Source organism: Hippopotamus amphibius, chromosome 4 (genome assembly GCF_030028045.1).
Source record: "Hippopotamus amphibius kiboko isolate mHipAmp2 chromosome 4, mHipAmp2.hap2, whole genome shotgun sequence".
In the NCBI taxonomy this organism is placed as follows: domain Eukaryota; kingdom Metazoa; phylum Chordata; class Mammalia; order Artiodactyla; family Hippopotamidae; genus Hippopotamus; species Hippopotamus amphibius.
This window is the reverse complement of record NC_080189.1, coordinates 15,954,649-15,971,132: the sequence shown is the minus strand read 5'-3', so window position 1 is coordinate 15,971,132 and position 16,484 is coordinate 15,954,649. Positions and strand designations below refer to the sequence as shown.

The following is a 16,484-nucleotide window of genomic DNA, read 5'->3' as shown; positions in this document are numbered from 1 at the left end:
CTCCACCACACATACGGCTATATATTGAAAACCTATCACAGTTATATATCCACACAAATAGTCATGTGTAGAGTTATATGTACTTATAAGCATATCACTTAAAACAGACCACATGATGTAGATATAGATAAAATTAAGAATATGTGTAACCGTACACACATAAATGAATATAGTTTTAGCTAAGTCTACAGCAAAGACAAAAACATCTGTTTGTGAGGAGTGTGTAAAACAGTATCCTTTACTGTAGGGCTTCTTAGAGATGTCCTATACAGCTCTGTAAATTGTCATTTACAATGAGATTTACATTTTAAATCTTCTAAGAAGGAGACAAATTTCCCAAACTTGTTTATTTATGGCTTCTGAGAAACATTTTATAGAACACTGCAAGGGAGAAATATTGATTTGGATGAATATTCAGTTAGTGTCTTAATGACTTTGGGTAAGTTGTTCAGTCTCTCTGAACCTTAGATCCCTTATCTATACAAAGGACTTTAACAATATACATAGACCTGCTTTCACAGTGCCTAATACAGAGTAAGTATTTAATGAATGATAACCATATTTTTAGGATGCATATGCTTAGTAAATCAGAAACATTTAACTGAGTTGAAATCAAGCTTTGCCTTGTGCTTGGACCAGACCTGTTAGAGGTATCTTTAAACTCTAATGGTATAGTTACAAGGCAGGGTATTCTCCATCAGAGAACTAACATAGTATGCACTGGGAAGGTGTAAAGGACTTGAGAGAGAACTAAATTAGAAATACTCTGTGGTATTGTTTTTAGATCCAGTATAAGTTTGCTTTTGTTTTGTTTTGATAGACAACAGCAGTTCTCAAAGTAGGGTCTGGGCCTCCTTCAGGTGATGACAAAGGCCTCCCTTTTCCAAGTACATATCCATGTATGGCTGGATTTTCTTCATATATTTCAACTTAAACAATATATTAGACAGGTAATGCAGAAACAGATACGAGAACTCAGCTATTAAGCCTGGCATTAAAAGAGATGTTCAAAAATGTAAAACAGAGCCACTCTTCACCAAATTTTTTTTGAAAATAAGTGTTTTTTCATAAAAATGTGTTATTATGGGTTGTCACTTTTAAGTGAATTAGTGAGAAAAAATGTTTTTTAATTCTTATTTTTAGTTCCAAATATGGTAAACTTTGATTGATAGAACCTACATAAACAGAAGCTCTTTGGGGTTTCTATTTTTAAGAGTATAGAGGGTTCCTGAGACAAAAAGAAGTTCCTTGGCAATTCTAAAGATCAGCAAAAGTAGCCTTACAAAATATGGTATTTCACTATCAGAAAATCTTTAGAACTTAACCTTTTCTCTTTAATTAGGTTCTTTAGTAATCGAAGATAAGGAGAGTCAACCACAAATGCCTAAGCAGAATCCTGTCGTGGAACAGAATTCACAGCCACCAGGTGGTTTATCTTCAAACCAGTTATCCAAGTTTCCAACACAGATCAGCCTAGCTCAGTTACGACTCCAGCATATGCAGCAACAGGTAATGGCTCAGAGGCAACAGGTGCAACGGAGGCCAGCACCTGTGGGTTTACCAAACCCTAGAATGCAGGGGCCCATCCAGCAACCTTCCATCTCTCATCAGGTAAATTTGGAAGCAGGCCTGTCCTAACTTAGATAATTATAGTACAGTTGTATTCAGCAGCTCCTAAAATAACCAAGACATCTTTCATCCGTGATTTAAATATTTGAATTTGTAAAAATTTATCACGTTAAGGATTCCTGATTTAACTCTAGTTTTTAGCCCTTCTCAAAAAGAAATTAATGGTTTATTTAGCCGGGACATATATTCTCATGTGCTCTTTGTCATCTTCAAATTATAACAGGATAAATGATCGCATTCCTAAATAACCCATGCATATGATTTATGGGAAAAGTTGTGTACCTGTAACTCATTACAATTCTTATGCTAGTGCTTCAGGATGACTGATACTTTAGATATCTGTCCTCTGTAAGGATGCAGTGTTTAGAAAACCACATTGCATCTTAGAACTAGGACAAAATGAAATAGAAAAGGGCAAGAGTGTAATTTGTTAGAAGTCTACCTTTTTCAAACTTTATTTCTGAACAAATGTTCCATGAACCATTCTTATTTTCATTCATACAAGTTGTTTGTAATTTTCAGTTACTTTTATTTATTAATTTATACTCCCTATTTCTCAGAAGAATTTGAACTGATTTACAGTAAATGACACAAATGAAATGACACAGGGATTAATAAGTATTAATAATACTCAAAGCATGCAGAACTAGGTCAAGGATTCTCATACTTGAGAACAAGACTTAGCTCAATTTTTGTCAACCAAACAAAAAAGAGACAGGAATAATATCTGTATTATTTGATTAAAAGGAAACATGCCATTAGAGGAGAAATTTTTTACTAGTATTTTTCTAGCACTAAGAGGAGTATATAATGTGATTCTTTATGAAAAAGCAATTAAATAGCATATAGCATTTTTTGGTAGCAGTTTTACAAAACAGATGATCTTCGTAGGACTCTTACTTCAACCCTGAATAAAAGTTGTGGGCATATGTAGTCTTGATTTTGTTAAATTGCTTCTGTGAAGGCCTGAGGTGTGATGTATTGGCAGTTTATGGCTGTCTAGTAATTTGATTAAGAACGCATGTAAAAAAAAAAAAGAAGGCATGTCAAATCCAGGAGAATATTAGCATCACCAGTGGACTATTCCTCTCGAACTTTGTTTTAAACCCAGGTTTTAAAAGGAAGTAAATAACAAGCAATTTAAGAGGTCTTTGTTTGGTGAGTGTTCCATGGGAAAAGACGTGTACACTTTCGATACCAGGAGCGCAGCTGACAGAGATGAAATTTTGTTAAGGAAATTGAGGAATAATTTTGTCACTGCCTCTGCAGACTGCAGGGTGACGCATTGCAGATAGACTGCAGAGCACCCAAATTGTTCTGAAGATAAATGCAAAAAAGAAAAGAGAAGATAATTACTTGTTGAGTGACTAGTGCTGAGCATTTGCGTGATTAATATTTGTGTCCAAGAGATTTAAAGTAATTTTTCATTTAATACTTGATTAACCTGAAATAGGATAAATCCATCATTTGTATTAATTCCCTTTTCACTAAGGAGTGAAGAACTGAGGCAGTTAATAGATACTATGTGACTTAGTCACATTTTCATAAACATTTATATAAGCAGTGACAAACCAGAAGTGACCTTGGTTGAGCCTTTAACCTGCTTATCTCAGAAATTTGCTTTTGATCTTATTATTTCTCTCTAGGATTTACTGCTATATGATATATATGTAATGTACAGTCTTTATTATACAGCCTAATTTCCTCACTTATCAATACACTTGACCCTTGAACAATGCAGGGGTTAGAAGCACTAACCCTCCATATAGTTGAAAATCCACGTATAACTTATAGTTGAAAAAAAGAAAAAAAACTTAGAGTCGGCCCTCCCTCTCTGTGGTTCCACCATATCCACTGTTCTGCATCTGAGGGTCCAGCCAGCCACGGATTGTGTAGTACTGAAGTATTTCCTGTTGAAAGAAAATCCATGTCTGAGTGGACGTGCACAGTTTAAACCCATGTTGTTCAAAGATCAACTGTAAAGTAATTTTCTCATCTTTTGGTCATTACCTCTCACACTGCTCTTTTTCTGTCTCCTCTTTGGCTCCTGAACCCTCTTCCAGTACGCTCATCTCTCATTTTTATCTTTTCTCTGCCAAACACCCACTCCTACATTTTTCACTCATCAATTTTCCCTCATCTATAAACTTCACACTGCCCTGCCCACCTGCTTTTTTAGTTTTCCAACAGTTTGATATTTTCCCACATGTATATGCAAACAGTCTGTAAACAGGTGTGTATGTGTGCCTCTTTGTGGGTATGTTCAAATCACACACTATATCTGTCCGTAGGACCCAGGTCAACTTAAAGGCCCACTTCTAGAATCACTTATATAATAGTTACCTATTTCTTCTTCCTCTGAAGATTAGCCATGTAATCTGAATGATTAAAGAGTTGAGTGATACAGAGCTAGAATACATAGTTATATGACTGAGTGATACAAACTGGGTAAACATTGTGCATCTCTGTTTATTGCCCAGTGTACAGTATACTCTATCATACTCTCATGGACAGGTCTAAGTTTGCTAAATCTAAGTATGTTATTTTATACATAATGGTTCTCATTCCTGGGCTAGATGTACTGCTCTGGAGATACTCTCATTCACATGTGTACATTCATTTTCCTAAACAGTGGGTGGATGTTAGAAGGACATTGCTATCCTTCATGGTTATACTGACCTAGAATAAAATTAAAACCTATAATAATAAAAGTATTTAGAGTGAAGATGAGGATAATGATGACTACATGTCAGTTTGCTTAAACTCTCAATTATTTCTCTGTTCTCTCCCTTTTTTCCTTCTTGCAAATTGATTGATTCCATTTCATTAAAATAGCACTGGTTTTGCTATTTCTTTTATGCTCATAACTAGTTCCTAGTCTTATTCTTTCAAATGGCTTTTCCTGTCACAGGGGTCTTAGAAATTAACTCAGTCAACTATAACAGTTTGGGAGAGGAGAGAAAAATCACCTTACATCTTACCACACTGGGATTCCTTGATGGGAGAATTGACATCCAGCCCCACAATGATTTCTCACAGAATATAGTACTCTGACAAGAAGTGTCATTTCTTGACTGAATCAATATATAAATCTCAGTCAGTGCAGGGGTAGGCAAAAGACTTCTATAACTACTTTTGTTCTCCCTTAAGGATCATTTTGGGTGCTTTTCCACTTTTTAAAAAAATTATCTCTTGGATAAATTTATAAGTTTTCCACTATGAATCCCCAGTTCTTTTCTGTTTGTGTTTCTATGAAATAAAACCCTTCAAGGCACAAAACTTCACTAGAAGAATCAAAAAGAATTGCTATGGCTTCAGGCTTACCTTTCTTTAAAATTGTGACATTTTCTCTCTTTTTCTCTAATGTTTTTCTATTCTTCACCTACAGAATTTCCCTTGATCTTGAAATAGTATCTAAATCTACTTTTCATTGGGTCTGTAATTACTGGTCACTCTCGAAAGTTATTGAAGGTGAACCCAGTGCCAACTAATTTGCAAGAGAAGGGAAAAAGAAGCAATTTACCCAGGAAAGGAGATAAATTCCAAAAATGGGAGAAGGAAAAGAACAAAAAGAGGGCAGGGCTACACTGTATAGCTGTTTGCCTTCACAGTGTCAAAGTTTAAGATGCTGCTACTTCAGCTTTATAAATTCCACATTTATTTTGTCTGCCCTTGAATATGGGAGTTAATAGTTCCCTTTCTGAGAAGTTCTGATCATATACAGTTAAAATAGCCTGAAAGTAAGTATTTATTTTGCAAAAAGTTGCCAACCTTACAATTGGATAGTCAGGATGAGACTGGCATATAAGGTTACCTTTTTCTAGAACACTGGTCTCAATTTCTAGGGCTAGCATTTACGAGCAAACTAGGCTTGCCTTCCCAGCCCTTACCCTGTCCTATTATCAACCAGTGTTGTCCTTGAAGGGTTTCCTTTCAAAATCTATTTCCTTTTAGAGAGGCTCATCCTCTAATTAGTACCATAACACCCAGCCAAACACTAGAACATTTTTGGGTAATGAAATGGCAGAGTAGTTTTGGATTAAAGCCTTAGTGCTGCCTTTAATGAGCTGTGTGACTTTTTTCAAGTTATCCCAGCTTTTTAATATTTAGTGTCCTAATCTGTAAAATGAGAGGAGGGTAATAATGAGATAACATATAAAATGCCAGTCGCAATGCTGGGCACATAGTTTGATCTCAGTAAGATCTAAAATCCATTAATTTTTAAATGTTATTAATATTCATCTGTTTTCATTATTAAAGTTTTACTGCTTAGAGTGCAGACCTTGGAGCCAGAGGACTTGAGTTCACATCTCAGCTCCATTCCTTCCTATCTTTGTTAATCTTGGACAAGTTATTTAAATGTTATATCTCAGTTCCCTTTTTTGTAAAACAGAGATAATCCCTACCTCAGAGGATTGCTATGAAGATTAAATGGGTTAACACATGTAAAGCACTTAAAGTAGCACCTGACATGTAATAACTACTCAATAACTGTTAGGCATTATTATTCTACCATCACATCATTTTAAGAAGTTTGGAGAGGGCAGTTCTTTGCGGAAGATAATCATCAGGGACTTAGAAGGATACCAAAGACAAGTTTTCCCTATTTCCCAATGTGGCCTACATCTAATCCTGGTTTAACCTACTTACAGTTGGAAAATCCTCTTCCCAGGGTCTTTCCTAATAAAACTTCTTTTCTTTAAATTGCTTATACACATTCTGGAAGGTTGTCCCCTCCCCCATACCCTTATTGTAATATTAATAAATGATTCATCTGTGACAGAATTGCTGTCTTTCTGTAAAAGTTATAAAATAGAGTTCTTTATAATTTGTCTTTCAGGAGATGATTGTCACTGAACTGGTCTAATTTCTTTTTTCCAGCAACCTCCTCCACGTTTGATAAATTTTCAAAATCACAGCCCCAAACCCAATGGACCAGTTCTTCCTCCTCATCCTCAACAGCTAAGATATCCGCCAAACCAGAGTATGCCACGACAAGCAATAAAGCCCAACCCCTTGCAGATGGCTTTCTTGGCTCAGCAAGCCATAAAGCAGGTATATATGTTTATTTCTCCACAGTTGCCCATTCTGCTTCTCTCTGCTTCCACATCACATTGAATTCATGAATAGAGCAGTGGTGATGAAGAGCAAGAGTAAGGGTTTTCCCTTTTTAAATAAATGTGAATTACAGAGTTTATTACAGACAGGCCTATAAAGACAAAGCTAAGAGAAAGGGTCTTGATGCTTTCCAATTAACAAGAGAAATCAAGCCACTTACACAGAGGTGAAGGCTCAGGATAATCGGTGAGTCATAGGTATGAATTTCTCAATATTAATGTGTGTGGTTTTTAGGTGAATACATTAACTTTCCCAAGACAAAAGTATTCTAACAAATACAGATTGCATACTTCAAAAGAGACCAATAAACAAATTTTCAGAGTGTTTCATGGAGACTTTTTGGATACAAACTAAGTATCACACAGTTTTAATATGGAGTACATATACATCTGATAAACTTTACTATTTAAGGTTATATATTAAATCTTAGAAGGTTTAATATTTATCTGTTATAATTTATATTTATGTTATATAAATTATTATGTAATTATATATATTTATATAAAATAAATATAAATTATTATGTATCATATATATTAATGTTTTCAGGTAAAAGTATTTTTTAGGAGGGAGGGCATATGGGGATATATGTATAAATACCACTGATTCACTTTGTTGTACAGCAAAAACTGACATAACGGTGTAAAGCAAATAAAGAGCTTAAAAAAAAAAACCAGAAGAATATTTTTTAGATATTACGCTGCTTTAAAAAGCTAAAGTTCTCCCAGTGCTTTGTCTTCTCCAAGTACTTGTGTCAAGTCTTTCCAGCTTACGACTAGTAGATTGGCTTCAGTTTAACTTTTTTGCCAAGACCAAAATACAGAATATGATGCTATTCCCGTAATTCTGTGGCATTTATTCTAATCAAATGATTTGAAAGTAATATTCTAAAAGTACACATGCTATGTGTGGCTTTGATATAATAATAATACACTTTCTAAAGTATTTTGATTATTTTCAATAAAATTTATACCTATCTCTGTTTCATCATTAGTGGTAAGGTGAAAAGGGACCAAGCTGCAGGTTGGTCTTAAATTCTGTTCATTTTCCTAATACTTTTGTGGCCTTGTACAAGTGTGCTCTTTTAAATCTCATTTTCCCCCCACTGTAAAGTGAGTACCTTGCAGAGTTGTGCTAAGACTTAGTGCTAGCATATATAAAAATAGCTAGCACATTCTGGGTACTCAAATGTTTACTTACCTCTTCCCTGTGCATTGGGTTGGCCAAAAGGTTAGTTGGGATTTTTCCGTAAGATGTTACAGGAAAACCGGAACAAACCTTTTGGCCAACCCAGTATTATTTTTAATGGGTAGACGCACACTCTAAGAATGTTTTTAAAAATGTTTCCTGGTCAAAAATCTAAACACGAATGAATAAGTGAACAAGCTAGAAGAGATAGTGGGGGATTTGTTTTAATTGATAGAGTAGCTTAACAAATTATAGTATACTTGTATAGTGGAAATACTTTTTAGTTATTAAAAGGCAGTAATCTATGTACAATCTCCTAGTATATGGGAAGAAATGTTATCGGGGTTTTGTGGGTTATTCTCAACTTTGTGGTTTTGTTCTTGTTTTAAATCTCAAATACATAGAAAAAACCTGAAAAGATACACATCAGCTGTAACTGTGCGTATTCTGGGGAGGGAAGGAGGAAGAGAGAGACAGACGAGGGATGGATATGAGGGATGGGTAGGTGGTAAAGATGACATTCATATTCACAGGGTATTTTACTTAGTTTTTTCAGTGGAGCATATATATTAGATTTTTCAAAGTTAGAATATTTCCATCACTGTCACTCTGTTGTGTAGTCCATATAGAAATGATACTGTGTTTGGGAGTTTTTTCCCATGCATAATCTTAAGATACCTCTCAGTGGCTTCCTCCCCCCCGTCCCCCACCCCCCAGTATTGTATCATAAAAATTTTCCAACATAGTAAGTTGAAAGAGTTGTGTACGGGTTAGATTGCTCTATTTGCCTTCTTACTTATTATCCATATACCCATTTATCCATCCATCAGTCAAACCTTCTTATTTTTTTGATAGATTTTAAAATAAAATATAGACAGCAGCATGATTCATCTCTACATACTTTAGCATTCCTGTATTAATGTGTTTATCTCAGCCTGTAACATAAATGACAGTTTCCTCAGATGTTTATTAGTGCTTAGTTGGTGTTTGTATATGAGAAATGGGTGTTTTAAAAAAAAAGAAAAGAAAGAAAACCTGAAAGCCAGGGTGTGGAGCTAACGTTTAATGGCTGAACTTCACTTTTACATGAGGGCTGCTAGGCATGTTATGTTTATTAGGAGAGTTACCTATGTCACCGTCTTTAGATAGTGGTCCACTTCCCAAAAACCTTTCTGTTTCATGCCTGAAACGCAGGGTCTGGCTGCTCGTTGAAGCCAGCTAGGTGAAGAAGATTGGTAGCGGGCCAGAGGCAGAGTGGGCAGGAAGCTCAGCATTCAGTGTGTGTATGGTTTCTTTTCATTTTCAGTGCAATACTTCTGCCTTCAGCTGAGCCTGGTGCTCATAAGCCCAAAGACTGTTTTAATTACTTATTCTAGAAAATTAATTTCCAGCCTTCTTCTGTGGAGGTGGAAGAAGTCCTTATTATCGTGGGGTAGCTACAGGTTAAGTAGGAAAGGACCATGATATTTAATCTTTCTTAAACAGACTCTCAACAGTTCTTCCTCTTCTTAGCTCCAGTTTCACCTCTTATGCTTCTAATTCCCAAGCTCTTAGGGGTTCTGTTGCTTTGCTTCTCTGTTTTCCTCGCTGCCAGCTTAGGTTTCAGCATTATCAAATTGACTGTGACTAATTCATTTGCTTTTTGTCCATTTGCCGTCCAGCTTCCAAAATGTGATTTGTCTTCTCCCCTGCTTTCTTTGTCTCTATGGGTCAATGCCTTTTTTAAAAAATTCCCTTAACTGTCATTTTACTTTCAGGTGTATCAGGTAGGGACAGTAGAAAATGTATGTTTTCAGCCCTCCATCTTTACCTTAAAGTTGCTGTGCATGTGTTTATATAATTATAATCTTTTATATATATATATATATATATATACACACACAACTGGAAAGTTTATACATATTGGAAATATGTGCTTATAAATAACCTGGAAAGATTATATAATTATAAAATCATATATATAATTTATTATGTAAAATAAATTATAATAATTGGGTGCTGTGGTCTTTTGTTAGACAACTAACTGTTGTCTTCTGGTAAAAATAGGTTTATTTTTTATGTTTGGACAGGATTAATGAAAATAATACATACCTCTGTCCTCTCCCCTTTCCATTAAAATTACAGTTGAATACAAATAGCAGAATGTGTCTTTTACTTTGTTTTGTGTCTGGAACAGAAATTAGATGGACATTTTATGTTACAGTTCTGCTGATAGACAGCCTTTCTTCTTTCTTTCTTGCTACCACAGTGGCAGATCAGCAGTGGGCAGGCCACCCCATCAACTGCCAACAGCACATCCTCCACTCCTTCTAGTCCTACCATTACTAGTGCAGCAGGATATGATGGAAAGGCTTTTGGGTCACCTATGATTGATTTGAGTTCACCAGTGGGAGGCTCCTATAATCTTCCTTCTCTTCCAGATGTAAGTATACACAAAATTTATACTAAGAATCTATTTTAAAAATTTGAAGTGAACTTGGATCCGGTAAAAGGCATGGGTTTGTTGGATTATAGGCTGTGTGTTTGTGTTTAGAAGTTGTTTTTATCCTTTAGGAATATTGTAAGAGCAGGAATAATGAAAAGAATAATAACATTTAGACATACTGTAGAATGTCTTTCAGGGTACTGGAGTTAAAGTGTTTGTAAATGAATGATTATGGTTCTGGATTATGGAATCTAAGCTGGGAAAGGAGGGAAGTAAGGACATGGGAGGAGGTACTGGAAAGTTGAATTGCTGGAATGTGATATATTACAGTAGAATACAGTTAGAGAGAGAGGCTAACATTTAAGATATCAGAAGAGATGGAGACAAGTTTAATAATAGAAATGATGACATTTACTGACCAGTGCAAAATTACCTCTGATTTCTTTTTTATTTTATTTAAATGCATTTAATCTCTAAGCTCTTTGTCAGTATGACTTATTAAAAAATCTTTTTTAAAGGCAGAAAATATAGCACTGAATAAACAAATCTTTATACTTAAGATGATACCTGTTTTACTTTTTCTCATCCTACAAGCTTAGATAATCACTCATACAAATATAAAAATTTTTAAGAAATCTTGTAGGATTGTGAAGAAATCTAAAATTTTGTATTATTTAATTTGTTTTTCAAGTTACTGCAATGAATAATATTTCCTAAAAGTTGCATCCTTAACCTTAACAGAGTTATTTCATTTTTTAACTAGTTGTATATACTTTATTTTTTTTTTTTTTTTACACTTTGGGTATATGCAGTTTATTGTATGTCAACTGTATATCAACAAAAGTTCTTAAAGAAAAAAAAGAAATAACTCAAGATTTTATATAATTATAAGATATGCAAAACTACCTATGTAATTTAGCTGTGAAATGAGGTAAGCAAAAGTGGAAATTTATTTTAAAGCAATTATAATGGTGATTATTGTTCATTATTCAGTCTATACATACTATTGTTTGGAATCTTTTTTTTTTTTTTTTTCCCCGTTTTATATTATTTTATTTTATTTTATTTTTTTGGGGGGGTACATCAGGTTCAATCATCTGTTTTTATACACATATCCCCGTATTCCCTCCCTTCCTTGACTCCCCCACCTCGAGTCCCCGCCACCCTCCCTGCCCCAGTCCTCTAAGGCATCTTCCATCCTCGAGTTGGACTCCCTTTGTTATACAACAACTTCCCACTGACTATTTTACAATTGGTAGTATATATACGTCTGTGCTACTCTCTTGCTTCGTCTCAGCTTCCCCTTCACCCCCCGCCCCCTCTCATACCTTGAGTTCTCCAGTCCATTCTCTGTATCTGCATCCTTATTCTTGTCACTGAGTTCCTCAGTACCATTTTTATATACAATGGAATATTACTCAGCTATAAAAAGGGATGAGATGGAGCTATATGTAATGAGGTGGATAGAACTACAATCTGTCATACATAGTGAAGTAAGTCAGAAAGAGAAGGATAAATATTGTATGCTAACTCACATATACGGAATCTAAAAATGGTACTGAGGAACTCAGTGACAAGAATAGTTGTATATACTTTAAGTGGGTAAAGTACATGTATTTTTCACGTATAGGCGATTGATAGGAAAACTTCTTTTATGTCATTCCTGTAATTTTATTTTAGCTACTAGGATTACTCCACAATATAAATAACTTTTCTTACATTAAGATCTAACAAATCTAGTCATTCCAGTACTTTTTGCACTCTCTGAAAAGTATTGGCCAAGATAGTGCCCAAAGAATATTAAATGTAAATAACCCTGTGTACTTGCCCCATCCCCCAACTGAAATAGGACCCACGGAAAGTAAATTTTCCTCTGCAGTCCTCAGATACAGATGACCCTTTGTCCACCAGCCTTTCTTAACTGAAATTCCTCATCTGAACCACAGAATAAAGAAACTGATTTGAGTGACTGTTTTCTCAATCCTCCCAAAGATGGTTCATAACTAGTACAGATGCAGAGGCGATAATAAATTCATTATATACAGTCTGTGCCCTCAGATGGTAGGACTTAATTATCTTGGAGAATCCTGATTGAGAAAGGCTGGAACTATTAAACTGGATTTTAATCACACAGACGTTCTTGGAAAATAAATGGTATATTTAAGCATTAAAAATATTTGCATCTAAAGGGGGGTAGTGAGGGTTGGATTGGGAGCTTGGGATTAGCAGATGCAAACTGGTATACATAGAAGTGGATAAGCAGCAAGGTCCTACTGTATAGCACAGGAAACTATATTCAGTATCTTGTGATAAACCATAGTGGAAAAGAATATGAAAAACAATGTATGTGTGAATAACTGAATCACTTTTCTATACAGCAGAAATTAACAAAACGTAATTAAACTATACTTCAATAAAAAAAATTTTTTTAAATATTTGCATCTAAAGTATTAAAGTCTTACTCAGTAGAAGTTTATCAATATTTTAGCTTAGCTGTCAATTAGGAAAGCAGTCAATTATTTGTATACCTGTTTATATTAAAGCAGGAATCTATAAGGGATCAATTTTTTCCTACCAAACATTAATAATGTATTTAAGTGAGGTTAGTATTCTGGAAATGTGTTATGTGTGGACTTGCTTCATCTATCTAGTGCATACCAGAGCATCAATTCTCAAAGTATGGGCCAAAGTGTATGGACATGGGGGGTCCATTCAAACTTTTCAAAGGCTCTACTAAGTCCTCCCTGTATAAGACCAGATTTTCTTCTTTTTCTTCAGCCAAAACCACACATCTCAGCAGATTCAGTAAAAGATGCAGGATTCCAGTTGGCCAGACACTAAAGATATTTGCAAAATGTGAAATTATGCTACTCTTCTCATCAAGTTTTTTTAAAATTGGCACCTTTTATTATTTTTATATAAATTAAGAAATATTATTAGAATTACGTTCTATAATTTTGTTTTAATTTTTAAGGATGTGTAGTACACAGTACTCCTTCCTCCCAGCTAATTACTTCTGAAATAGTGTGACCTCAGTATATTTACTAAGATGAAATGTTAAGAAGTGTGAAAGATTTTTTTCAAGATTGTTTATGGGGAAAATGTGCATTCAGAACTTCTCAAATGATATTTACATATTTTATTATTTGATAATAATTAAACTATTAAAATTTTCTTACAAATTTAAAGTAGCTTTTAACTTGCAAAGTCAAGGTGCCATGAAATAATTTATTTTCTTATCAGATTGACTGTTCAAGTACTATTATGCTGGACAATATTGTGAGGAAAGATGCTAGTACAGATCATGGCCAGCCAAGACCACCCTCCAGTAGAACCGTCCAGTCACCCAACTCATCAGTGCCATCTCCAGGTCTTGCAGGTAAAGTGGGCTTTTTTGTTTTTTTTTTAATTTTATTAGTTTTGTTTTTTCCAGTTTTTATTCTACTTAGAATAATTTTCAAAAAAATCACCCTCTGCCTCCTCCCTTTTTCTGTTGGATGATTAAAGTGGGTCAGTGTTTTGGGTACTCTTTACAATTAATATACTTTTGAAGTGGGAAGCAAAGGTTAAACCTCTGTACATTTTCAATTTAAATAGAGCTTATAAGCACTATAGTGCTTCTAGGAGGAAATTAGTATTGTACTTTCTCTTTTTGATAAGTTACTTGCAGTATTGTCTCTTTTTGCATAGAATTTCCCTAGCATCAAAATTTATCAGTGACAGTTACTCTTTTGGTGTTTTTTGGGTTTTTGTTTTTGCTGTTTAATTGTGTTTAAGAATTTTTGACACTAATTTCCTCCAAGAGAGAAGCATTCTGACTAATGCTACTCCCAGAGACCTTGGCAAATAAGATGCCTTAGACCAAAATAAAGGAAAGAGGAGAATTTCTTACACCAGTCACACAAGCATAATAAAGCAGTTGTAGAGTTTTAAAGGAGGTGCTTATTTAAAACATAAACAAACTGAAAGGAAATTGTTGACAAAAGTGGTAGAGAAACTGTTAATTATGTAACAAGTTCATACAAATTAATAAAGTACTCAGTCTTGTGAAAGGACATGAGTGGATTATTCCCTAAAGAGGAAATACATTTAGTCAGTAAAACAGGGAGAGGAAGAAAGATAGGTGGTTCCATCTCACTAGTAGTCATTATAAAATCAAAAAGACATAATTTCTAATTATTGAATAAGCAAAGATTTTTTTCCCCAATCTTTATTGTAGTATAATAGCTTTACACTGTTGTGTCAGTTTCCACTGTACAACAAAGTGAATTAGCTGTATTTATACATATATCCACATATCTCCTCCCTCTTGAGTCTCCCTCCAGAGCATCCCTCCCATCCTCCCTATCCCACCCATCTAGGTCATCAGCAGTCATCGGGTTGATCTTTGTGTGTTAGGCAGTTGTGAATAAGCAAAGATTTAAATAGTGAAAGTACTACTCATTGATGAGGATGTGATGGGAGAAATGCTCTCTTACATACCTGGTGGGAACATAACTTGGCAAAACATTTCTGGAAACCATTTTGGCGCTATTACTAAAGCTAATGTTTATCCAGTACTAACTCTGTCAGGCAAGGGACAAAATACCTTCTATGCAGTGCTTCAGTGTCTTCCATTAATTAGCCTCTGTGTGGCTTTCTCTCTTGGACTGCTTTTATATCAGCCCTACTAACATTTTATTGTCCTCTGTAGATTTTGCTGGCACTGGTGTCCTCACTAAGCTCCTACCCTGGTTACTCTAACATGGGACATTCAACAGTGTTTGGAGACATTTTTAGTTGTCACACCCTTGGTTTGCTAAGTATGTAGAGTTGCTACTGGCATCTAATAAGTGGTAGAGGCCAAGGGTGCTGCTAAACATCCTTACAATGCCCATACAGCCCCCCACATCAAAAAATTATCTGGCCACAAATGTTAGTAGTGCTGAGGTTAAACAGCCCTGCTAGGTCAGGGGGACTTAGACTGTGCTGGGACTTCAGCAACTACTTTTGTTTTTATATAATTTCATTATGTGTTTTCAGTTTCAATACAATACATATTAAGTGAGAACATTCAGTAGGAATTAAATACACTTAGTAATTCATTGTACAAACGTGTATGATTTCTTCCTCCTTAGGACCTGTTACTATGACAAGTGTACACCCACCAATACGTTCACCTAGTGCCTCCAGCGTTGGGAGCCGAGGAAGGTAAACTAACTTAACTTACTCTCTAGCCTATAAAATCTGTAACTAGATTTCTCTTGCCAGTGTTCAGCATGCTTTGGTACTCAATACATTTTGATCACTTTCTCTTATTTTTAACTTTTAAGTTAAATGTTTAATAATTGTTATATATGTTAATGTAATACATTAATGGGTTAAGTAAAGTACAATTTTATCTTTAAAGATACAAAAATATTTGTTTATGTGTTGAAAATAATAAGAAAATACATTTGACTTTAGTATAATAGCAAGAAAAAAAAGAAGTGAAGTGTGTGTAACACACTGCATTATATAGGAACACACACAAAGAAAAACAGGGAAAACAAATAATAATTTTATACTAAAATTGGTGTTCTGACATTTCTAATAACCAAGCATTGATTTTGCTTTAAAATAAATTTACAGTTGTTGAAATTGTATTTTAACTTACTGTGTTACACACCCACCCATAATGCTTGCAAATTTCTCCTAGATAGTGAACCCAATTCTTACTTTCCTAATCGTATGGAAGAAGCATATTCTGAAGGAGAAAAATTTGGGTTTAATCCTATGAGAACATAGTAGCTATCTATAAAAGACTTTTTTGTCACACTACATTTTTTAAAGTAGCAGAACACCAGTAAATTATGAACCTGGTTAATTATCTTCACACCTCATGCCAGTAAATCATTAATATGAGCCTAGACTAGAGAAGGAAATGGGAGCCCTGACTAGAGAAGGAAATGGGAAAGCCTAAAAAAAAAAGATGGTAGTTCTAAGATCTGGCTGCCCAAGTTTAGAGCCTTGGGATATTGAAGTCAGTTTTAATTAGGTTTTATTCAAATATCTTTCCAGGTATGTAACTATTTAGGTTAATATGTGGAACTTTTTTTACATAAATGAAACTGTTTTGGATACAGCAGATGCACTGCAGTTACGT

The 16,484-nt window shown here is 34.7% G+C and overlaps 1 protein-coding gene across 3 annotated transcripts in view; it reads left to right on the top strand.

Annotated features, from left to right (window-relative positions):
* TRIM24 (tripartite motif containing 24) overlaps positions 1 to 16,484 on the top strand; it is a 101,379-nt gene that overhangs the window by 72,939 nt on the left and 11,956 nt on the right. Inside the window, exons 9-13 of one of the 3 annotated variants that reach the window (XM_057732129.1) lie at positions 1,343 to 1,509; positions 6,511 to 6,684; positions 10,184 to 10,357; positions 13,604 to 13,739; positions 15,478 to 15,550. In XM_057732129.1, coding sequence (XP_057588112.1) covers positions 1,343 to 1,509; positions 6,511 to 6,684; positions 10,184 to 10,357; positions 13,604 to 13,739; positions 15,478 to 15,550 — 724 coding nt within the window. Of the gene's footprint in view, positions 1 to 1,342; positions 1,612 to 6,510; positions 6,685 to 10,183; positions 10,358 to 13,603; positions 13,740 to 15,477; positions 15,551 to 16,484 lie in introns of all 3 variants that reach the window. The other 2 variants (XM_057732128.1, XM_057732130.1) reach the window with 2 other exon arrangements.